Source organism: Cydia amplana, chromosome 20 (genome assembly GCF_948474715.1).
Source record: "Cydia amplana chromosome 20, ilCydAmpl1.1, whole genome shotgun sequence".
Lineage (NCBI taxonomy): Eukaryota > Metazoa > Arthropoda > Insecta > Lepidoptera > Tortricidae > Cydia > Cydia amplana.
The window spans coordinates 11,903,052-11,914,150 of NC_086088.1; the positions used below are offsets into that span (position 1 = coordinate 11,903,052).

At 40.7% G+C, this 11,099-nt stretch overlaps 1 protein-coding gene across 1 annotated transcript; it reads right to left on the minus strand.

Moving 5' to 3' along the window:
* Positions 1–1,464: 1,464 nt before the first annotated feature.
* Positions 1,465–11,023, minus strand: LOC134657582 (uncharacterized). The gene is given in 6 exon segments (XM_063513158.1): positions 1,465–1,586; positions 5,530–5,721; positions 7,262–7,357; positions 8,586–8,711; positions 9,623–9,786; positions 10,798–11,023. Coding segments are annotated over 6 exon segments (693 nt in total). The 5' UTR covers positions 10,841–11,023; the 3' UTR covers positions 1,465–1,514.
* Between the last annotated feature and the right edge of the window lie 76 nt (positions 11,024–11,099).

An 11,099-nucleotide genomic window follows, 5' to 3' on the forward strand; every position in this document is an offset into this window, starting at 1 on the left:
CCAACGCTGAACGCTGCTCGCACTGTTGGTGCTTGAGAAAGGAGACCTAGGCTCTCCGAAACATGTCGCGCGAGTGACTTAAAACAAGTGAGTCTAAACCGTAAAATTGTTCAAAGTTTAAAATATTATATTTGTCTTTCATGTGCATTCCACTTTCAGAAGATATTGCATTGACTGGAGTGTTTATAGCCGTCTGGAAGTTAAATCTGAACTTTTTTTACAATTTCAAGTAAATCTTTCATATTGATATTAAAAGCTTTTTAATTCTCGGAAGCAATTATAATTCTGCCCTCCTAAGGTAAAAGGCCACTAGTGTTCTTTGAAAATACGGCCTTTTACCTTAGGACTCCTAAGTTAGGAGGGCAGAATTGGTGTGAGGATAAAACATTGTTGTGATTTTTTAGGTTGCTCAGTTAATCTTTTTTCAATTTGAGCAATCTCTGCTGCTTTAGCTTATTATTCTATTTTTCCTTCTAACTGCTTCTGCATTAACATTTCTTGCTGCTGTGTCCCTTGCTTGTTGACTAACTCCTTTTTTTCTGCTGATTCATTTCATCTAACATTTTCTCCCTAATATTATACAATGATATTATATAACTATAGATAGGATATACTCATACTTGAGTAGCGCAAAAAATACTTCCATATTTATTTCTATACTTGGGAAGAAATTTGTTATTTTTGTACACTCGTGACATCTAGTGTCAAGTAGCGGTACTGATAAAGCCGTTACTTGCCACTAGATGTCACGGGTGTCGTGACAAACGAAAAGTGTATTGCTCGACAATTTACAACTAATTACAAACGAAAGGAGTTGAAAAGACATAGAATATAGTGATTATATGCTCTTTGCCACTGCGCCATCTCTCAATCAAGAAAGATTTGGGCGCATTTACGTGGATGGCACCAACTATAATGTCTTTGTATATTTGAAACAAATTCATAACAACTATTTTAATTTTTACGTCTGCAATTTCTTTAATGGAATTAACTTATAATTAGAATTAAACTTAGCTGTCAAAAAGTTAAACAAAAGCAACAATGACATTTGGCAAATGTCAAATAAATCTAAGGGCGCGTTCACATTGATCCGCAAACAATTATTTTAAATTGATTTTTGGATCATTGTAAAAGTGACATTATATTTATCAAATTACATGATAAATGCATAAAGAACGAAATGACTTAACGGCATTTTTTTCATTTTTGCCCACAAGGAACAACACACGTCAATTAAAAAAAAACTTTTTAAACAGTCAAAAAATATCTGCACAAGCCTCAATCTTTGTGAAAAATAGAGTTTGTGTAGATAATTTTGGAGTTTTCACTGATGCAGGCAAAAGTGATGCACGTATCACTTTCGCCTGTATGAGTGAAAACTCCAATACAAGTTTATAATGACTGGCCTTTATTTTATTTTTGCATTCTTTATACTCTTTATAGGGACATAAACGATACTGAATATTGTTGACAAGTGTGAGTTATCCTTTATAGATACACTTAGTTGACTTACATTACTCGTCCAAGAAGTGCGTCTTCAAATATTTCATCATACCAAAAGTTCTGAAGCGTTTCGTTCCGATTACCTGAAAATATAAAAAAGATCTTACATTACAAATGTCTCTTTTCAGCTAGATAACACACCTAAATGCCGGATAGGGACAAACATGAATCTAGTATTACCGGATCAGGCATGCTGGAGGGAAATGACCGAACGGGATAGTCTTATGCATCTTTCAGTAGGAGTAGCAGTGAAAGCGCTATCATTGTTTGTCCTTGTCAGTCTCACTTTTTTCTTTATTCCCCACCGTAAATTTAGTATGGATTACGGTGGGCATCAAATAAATTCCGTGTTTTAACCGTGGTACCACGGCTTTTGTACCACAGGGGACCACGGGTAATTTCTTTTCCCCGTAGACTCACTACACCAAAATGGGACTACGGGTAATTGAAAAGAACTGTCTTTTACCCGTGGACCACCGTTGTCATATATGGAAGGTTATATAGGTGGGATTAATTATTACATTCTCTTACATTTAATTATTACAAACGGCGTCGTCATTTTACAAACGTGAAACGTTATGTAAATTGCCGAAAGCAAATTGCAAATTTAGTGTTTCTTCTCCAAAAACATTTGCTTCACAATGTAACTAGACGGAGCCCCGCATGCGGGGCTCCTATTTCTGGGCGGTTTGCCCTTCGGGCATCTGAAGCTACCTAACGAACCTAACCTACCTACTTGTACCTACCTACCTACGCTTAAATTGAAGTGGGTCTATGGGGAAATAAATTATCTGAGGAATGACCCGTGGGCCCACGGAAAGTTTCATATTCAAAAAGATAACTTAAAACTGGAGCAGTGGGTCTACGGGGAAAAAAATTGCCCGTGGTCCCCCTGTGGTACAAAAGCTGTGGTACCACGGTTAAAACACCATAAATTCGACCAAACACAGTGTCGCATTGCGTATGTTTTGTCCCTCACGGACGCACGCGTATAGCACATCTATAGGATCCTACCATCTATGGGCACAAATGATTATCAATGTCTTGTAAGATTCGATAGACAATTATAAATAACACCTTAAAGTCTTCAATCTAAGGGTCTACCGCAAACGAGAGTCGAAATTTTTGTCATCTAACCTCTCTATCTCTAGGTTAACTAACCTTCGTTTCGCCGATGACATTGTCCTTTTTTTCCCAACGGCATCCGAGCTACATCATATGCTAGAAGACCTTAGCAACGCAAGCCTCGAGGTTGGACTGAAGATGAATATGTCAAAGACCAAAGTCATGACTAACGGCATAAAACGTAGGATTGAGGTAAACGGAGAACACATTGCATATGTCCATGAATACCTTTATTTGGGCCAAATAGTCTCTTTCCAGGCGCGACAAGAAAAAGAGGTCGATAGACGGACCGAGAACGCCTGGAAGAGCTATTGGTCCATGAAACACCTCATGAAGGGAGACCTACCTCTGTCTCTCAAACGTAGGCTCATGGACATGTGCATACTTCCAGTCCTCACCTATGGTGCTCAGACTTGGTCTTTGACGGAAGCTCAGAAGTCCAAACTCGGGGTTTGTCAGAGAGCTATGGAGCGCAGCATATTAGGTGTGAAACTAAGGGATCGCATCCGGAACACCACGCTGCGCTCTAAAACTCAAATAATAGATGTAGCTCGAAAAGCGGCCAAGTTAAAGTGGGACTGGGCTGGTCATGTCTGCCGCATGCCGAATGACTTATGGGCCAAGATAACCACAGAGTGGGTGCCCCGTGAGTCGACCCGGAGATCCGGCAGACCTCGTCGGCGATGGCGGGATAACTTAGGACTCCTTTTTGAGTGACTGGCCAGATGTAGCTCAAAATCGGGAGGAGTGGAAGAAGAGGGGGGAGGCCTTTGCCCAGCAGTGGGACACAATAGGCTCGCAATAATAATAATAATAACCTCTCTATCACTCTTGCATACTGGAGCGATAGAGGCAGTTAGCCGAGTTTCGATTTCGCTTATCCCGGGTAGGCCCTTTGTAAACAAACCGCCTTGATGTATCAATGTCATATTTTATTGTCTGTGAAAACTTGTCAATAAACAGTTTAACTGTACCAGTATGTATGAGTTAGTCTATGGTATACTCAAGTCACTAGAGTCAGACCGAGAAAAGTCTGCAGCGATTTTGATAGCCCACGCAGTGCAAGTGTCATTTTAAACGTCAAACTTCTATGAATTTATGACGTGTAAATAACACTTGCACTGCAGACTTTTCTTGGTCTAACTCTAGTGCTACACTCTGGCGGCAAAACATTGCAGTAATACTCATTTCGTATGTAATAAAGGTATGTTCGTTTATAACATACCTTGTTGTTAGGAACATACAGGTTTTTCTCTTACATCATGGCCCAACCAAGTTTTACGACCTCGTCAGGCGTGTCTCACTCCGCGATTTCGTCGCTTTGCTACAGGTAGCTAAAAGTACATCCGTTCGGCCCCAATTTTGGGGAAGCCATAAGCCGCGCGTGGCGCTGTCGCCACCTAGCGGCCATATCTGTGCTGATCGTAACAGACGCGTTTTGTTAGAGAGTGAGTCTTCTGTACTTAGTACTATTATTTATTCTGTGACCTCGTGTCGTCGCATTTCCTCTTCTCCCATGAGATCAGCAAGAGCTAGCAACAGCTTTGAGAAAACCATGTCTAAAACCGCATAACGACAACGTGTCGTGATTGTTTTAGTTATACTTACCAGGGATGTTGCGGACATCCGCATCCGCATCCGCAACCGCGGAACTTCCGCATTATTTTCAACATCCGCATCCGCATAAAATCGATGCGGAGCTTATGCGGATGCGGATGTCGAACAAGTCGGTACAGGAACGTCTTAGCGGCGGCGTAAGTGCTAGGTAATTTCGTCATTACCTATAACGAAATCGTCTAGATCCAGAAAAGTCGGCCAAGTTACTGTTTATTAAATATAACGCACCTATATTCTTGCTCAAATACTAAACGTTTCGTTTTTTTTAAATAAAAAAATACTAAAAATGTAATTTTAACGTTTTCTATGTAAATTTGACGTTTTCTAAGTACCTAATCTTGACATCCGCATCCGCGGATGTGAGCCGTTAAATATCCGCATCCGCATCCGCGGATGTCAAAAAATCTGCATCCGCAACATCCCTGATACTTACCTCAAGAATTGCATCGTAGCAAGGTCTCTGAATCAGTTACTTCAGTCATCAAGCTATTTGTTACTATATTTATTTTTAAACTTTATTGCACATACAAAAAGTACAACCGGCGGCCTTAATGCCGTTATAGGCATCCTCTACCAGTCAACCATAGGGCGAAACAGAAGAGCGTCCATGCGGGTGCAGTGAGAAATAAACAGAAAAAACGTAACTTTTGAGCGAACGTATCATGAACGACGTGTCGTGATTTTTTTTTTTTTTTTTATTATTTATAAAGCAGGCAGGCAGTTGAAATAACTGATAATGCCTGTATCCAGGGTCATCAACAGAGTTTTCCGTGCTGAGTAGAATTTGCGTTGTGCTTATCTAATTTGTTCTTGAACTCATTGACACTTTGGGCCGATACTACGTCTTCTGGGAGTTTGTTCCAAGCTTTGACCACTCTGTTGCTAAAGAAGTGTCTATGAGGATTATTGTAGGACCTGCGAGACACCAGTTTATACTGATGACCTCTCAGACGGTTGTTATCATAGAGAAATAAAGACAAGAGTGCTCACTCCATACATCAGTTCAGACTATTAACTTCAGTGTCTACATCTAGCATCGAGTAGCGGAACTATTAGTACTGCTACTTGACAATAGATGTAGCACCGACCGGAAAGTCTTATCTCAACAGTATAAGACTTTCCGGTCGGTACTGATAGTTCCGCTACTCGACGCTAGATGCTAATAGTCTTTTTGTTACTAAAACTGATGTATGGAGTGAGCACTCTATGTATTTTTTCTCTATGGTTATTATTGCGTTCTAGCATCTTATGGAAGTCTTTGAGATCACAGAATTGAACACATACCTTGTATAAAGCGTCATCACAGATGGCGAACTGTTTGTTGTTAGGGTCATACAGGTTTTTCTCTTTGATCATGGCCCACACGCGCTTGACTACCTCATGCCGCGCCATTTCGTCTTCGCCCATGAGATCAGCGAGCGCCGGAGACAGTTTGTAGGCGCGGGTGTAACCGCCGCCTTTGCCACGACCTCCTGCCTAGAAAAAAAAAAAAATTTAGTTCTACAACCTTGATAAATTTGTGATGACTAGGGACCCGCCCCGGCATCGCACAGGTTAAAAAATTATACACTTAAACCTTCCTCAAGAATCAATCTATCAGCAGGTGAAAACCCCATGAAAATCCGTTCAGTAGCTTTTGAGTTTATCGCAAACATACATCCACACAATATGCCAGGACCAAATGCTTGCATACTTCGGACACCTCTCACGTCGCTCTCCTGATAGCCTGGAAAGTAGTGATGGGTAGGACATCAATTTAAAATGAGTTTGTATGAGTACCTCATTTTCTAAAATGAGGTATTACAATGTCTTACTTCAAATGAGGTGAGGTACTAGCATATTTTCAGCCTCGACTATTCCATTAATTCCAACAGCGACAATTTTTTTTAATGTATATACATATTTATGTATTCATCACTTCATTTATAAATAAATAAATAAATAGTAATATTTAATTGGAGTGCAATTCTGGAGGTTAAGAATAGAACTTTTAGGAGAAAGATTTGAACGGCTAAGAGTTTTTTGAAATTTGAAGTGTGTGAATGATTTGTGTGGCAAGAGGTGTTTGTGATGCGCGCGAGTAAATGAGTGAAATGAAGAGGGGAGTGAAGTAAGACATTTTTGCGGTACGAAGTACTGCGACCAATTAACAAAATGAGTGGTACAAATGAGGTGCCTCACGAGTGAGTGACTCAACACTACTGGAAAGAGTAATAATGACGGGCAAAGTTGAAGGCTCGAGACCTCAGGCCCCTCCCCCTACTAGATGGTGTTCTCAAATTACGGCACCTATGCAATTAAAACTGCACGAGACCATGCGCTTGCCGGGGAACAGAACCCTATGGAGGAACCTGGCCCCAATTTCACCAAGGTGACAGGTGCGACAATTGTAAAACATCACTGTTGCTGACGTCACAGGCATCCATGGGCTACGGTTACCGCTTACCATCGGGCGGGCCGTATTCCTGTTTGCCACCAACAGTGTATTATTTAAAAAAAAAACGTTATTATATGGGAAAAAAACAGACATTTCTCTTACCAAGTTTCTGACAATTGTCACAAGATTTAAAAGAATTGTCGGCAATTCTTGACAGGAAATGAGTTCTGTGTCGGAATTATGTGACAATTGTCGTGTTTCTTGTGACAATTGTCAGAAACTTGGCAAGAGAAATATCTGTTTTTTTCCGATATAATAAAGTTTTTTTTAAATAATACACTGATGGTGGCAAACAGGAATACGGCCCGCCCGATGGTAAGCGGTAACCGTAGCCCATGGATGCCTGTGACGTCAGCAACAGTGATGTTTTACAATTGTCGCACCTGTCACCGTGGTGAAATTGGTGCCTGGTCTTCAACAGAAGGACATGATGTCACGATCCTCAGTATTGAGGGACCGACTGAACAAGAATACATCCACACAAACAGACAGACGCGGTGGGGGACTTTGTTTTATAAGGTGTAAGTGATATTGTTTAGAGATCTTTTACCTAATTATTCTATTTGTTAAATATAATACCTTCTTAGCCTTAGGCGCCTTTTCTTTCTTCTTGCCCCAGTCATCATCATCATCGGATCCCTTCTTTTTGCGGCCCTTCTTCTTTGGCGCTGGTTTCTGAAAATAAAAATACATAAGTATATATAAACGGGACCCTATTACTAAGACTCCGCTGTCCGTCCGTCCGTCCGTCCATCCGTCCGTCCGTCCGTCCGTCTGTCACCACGCTGTATCTCACGAACCGTGATAGCTAGACAGTTGAATTTTCACAGATGATGTATTTCTATTGCCGCTATAACAACAAATACTAAAAACAGAATAAAATAAAGATTTAAGTGGGGCTCCCATACAACAAACGTGATTTTTGACCGAAGTTAAGCAACGTCGGGCGGGGTCAGTACTTGGATGGGTGACCGTTTTTTTGCTTGTTTTTTTCTATTTTTTGTTGATGGTGCGGAACCCTCCGTGCGCGAGTCCGACTCGCACTTGGCCGGTTTTTTTTTGTTCATCAGAGCATAAAAAACAAAAAGATGACACCTCATGGAATTAACTGAAATTAACCTTATGATATGTAATAAAATCACCCTTATTGGGCATAATATAGTCTTTTTAATCTATTTTTATATCAGAAGGACTACAAAGTGACAATGAGGCTACTAATATAATTTTTTATCTGATCTATGGATGGTGAAACAGTGTATTAATCCTCCATGGACCTTATGCCTATTGTAATAAGGTCCACCAGTTAACACATTCACTACCAGACAAAAAACGGCGCACTACCCCAGAAACCGGTCGTCTATAGCTGCGTATAAAACAACCCGCCCAGCGGGTTGTCCGGCATCTGAGCAAAGTTTACGAGCGCCCACCAGGTGTGTTCCTGGTAGTGAATGTGTTAAGGGTGTTGCTGTCTGTACCAGGGATGTTGCGAATATCCGCATCCGCGGAACTTCCGCATTATTTTCAACATCCGCATCCGCATAAAATAGATGCGGATTTAATGCGGATGCGGATGTGGAACAGGTCGGTACAGGAACGTCCTAGCATCGGCGTAAGTGCTAGACTGCTAGGTAATTTAGTCATTAACCAAAAAACCTATTAGAAATGAGCAGTCAAGCGTGAGTGGGACTTAATGTACGGAACCCTTGTAACACGAGTCCGACTCGCACTTGGCCGGTTTTTGAAATAAAAATTACTAAAATGTAATATTTGACGTTTTTTATGGTACTATCTTGACATCCGCATTCGCATCCGCATCCGCGGATGTGAGCCTTTAAAAATCCGCATCCGCATCCGCATCCGCGGATGTCAAAAAATCGGCATCCGCAACATCCCTGGTCTGTACCTCATCAGATTCGCTGCCGGAGCCGTCTTCATCCTCAGAGGTCTCCTTGCGTTTCTTGGCTTTGGGCGGTGCTCGCTTTGCTGGTTTCTTTTCCTCTTCTCCTTCCTCCTGATAAAAATTATTTTACTATTTCCAATGATTTAACTATACCTATAAATGTATTTTCTGATGTTGACATGTAATATTTTAAGAACGTTATCAATAAATGAGTATGAGTAAAGCTTTGGTTTCCTCGGAAAGCGGTGCCGTCATATAGCGGACGCAAAAAGACGGCCGTCTTTACGGTGAAAGGATGTGGAAAGTTCCACGGCGTCATAACACACCGTCAGCCACCAAGGTCAAACGAAACGTATCCAGGAGAGAAAATGGATGCCCTGGATTAAGCTTTAATAATTTACTTGGAGAATTAACTATCACCAGAAGAGGAAAATAATCGTAGTGCGGAAGATCATTTACTCAAATCTCGTGGAACAGAAGGTGCATTTGAGATTTTAGTACAAATGGCTTCACCACTATCAAATAAAACGTTCACGAAACTATCGACACCGTCAAGACGGCCCTCATGCAAATGGCGGCACCGCTTTTTGACGTTACGGTGTCAATCACCACCCTCTAGGAAACCGCGCCATTTGGTTTACATAAACAATGTTCTAGTGACGTCATTCACTGCTGTATTACGGCCGCTACATGACGGTACCGCTTTCCGAGGAAACCAGATCTTTAGGAAATATATTCTTGGTTTCAGGCACCAAAGACCCATACAGTGGATTAGGTATTCAGGCAAACAAAACTAACTAAACTAATCAGTGGAATGAGCTGTCCTATCCCTAAAGTATTTTTAGACCAATATGACCACCATGAATGAAAAGAATGTAATCCAGAAACGCAGGGCTATTGCAGGCCATAAATCTTCTCGGGGCAGAGGTGTAGGGTTGGAGCCGGTCTACCTAGCTTTATTTGACGTTCATAAGCGCATTGTAATTATGCCTACTTGAATAAACTATCTTTTATCTTTATCATATGCAGGTTTTCCTTACCTCCTCCTCTGCAGAGCCATCATCTTCCTTGCTGTTAACATAGTCCATGACCAGTTGATCGATCAACTTCCTCTTGTCGCTCAGGTCACAGTCGAAGCTCTTCTCTAGCTTCTGACGCACCTTCTTGGATGATGTGTTGGCCAGGTTCGCATTTTCAAGGATCTCTGCGGGTGATGGAAATAATACTTTATTAGTTATTTTTGCTTAATATAAATGAAGTAGGTAATTGTAGAAATTATAGAGGCCAAAAGGCATTACTTAAACTTCTTATTTAGTGTTTATTAGAAGAAAGATTTTGAGTTAAAAAAACAAGCATGGACCTTTATGGATGGGAGATACTATAATAGGTTTTTGTCGTGTTTCTTGTCTTACAAAGCTAACTTAACTAAAGTCTGTGCGGAAAGAGTCGTGGAATGTATGAGGCCCAATACATTCCACAACTCTTTCCGAACAGACTCTATAACAATTGTTCTTACAAATGCCGTTAAAATTGTCCGATAACAAGTTTACAAGCAAGTCAAAGATAAAAATAATCACATACAACTTTGTTTTAAGTTATAAAATTCGTTCCAAATTCCGAAATGCTCATAAAATTTAAGAACGCCTACTTATCACGAGCAGACTGCGTCGAACAAACGATCGATGAGCGATTCGGAACGTAACAATGGCCGACTACAAAAAATTACAAAACATCAACTTATTTCACAAAAATAACCAATATTGTATAAAATAAAGCATTTCAAATAAAATGTTTCGAGTAAAAACTGCTCCGTATGGTAGTGCGCACCATTTTGTAAAACAAGTTAATGCAAATAGGCCGCCATTGCAGCGCTACATACGTGGAGCATCACGATGCAAGTTACGCGTTGTACAAAAATAAACCACCAGTGGGCAAGCTTATTTAGGAAGCCTAAAATATAGGCAAATAGCCGGAAAAGTCCGCACAAAAATGTCTAACAACTTTCACTTGAAACATTTTCGGTCAATCCATTTACTATCAGAGATATTTCAATAAGGGGGAAGTGAAAAATAAGTTCCTTTGAACAATGTAGGAAGCCATTACGAGGTGCCCGGGCAAGTCTGTAACCTAGTACTTTTTCAGCTCGAAATACTTGTGAAGTCTAGATTTTGAACGGAAAATGTATAAAATAGCTTCTTTAAGATGATGAACTTACTTGCGATTTCTTTTTCAAGTTCTTCCTTGCTGATGTCTGCCATTTTCTTGAAGTCAGTGAATTTTCTCCCGCGACGCAGAGGAAAGCAAGCCACACAATAATATACCTACGGCTAGGTGCTACACGGCGTCGAAACGAATTTAGCCGAGGATCGTATCGGGGCTCCTCGGGTTTTAATATCGACCAATTAATAAGAGGGGTGGCAACCCATTCTACCAATCAGCAGCTCGAATTTGTTGACATTTGAATAGCGCCATATTTTAAAATGCAGTGATGTTTACTTCGTTAAATTTTTCATTTAG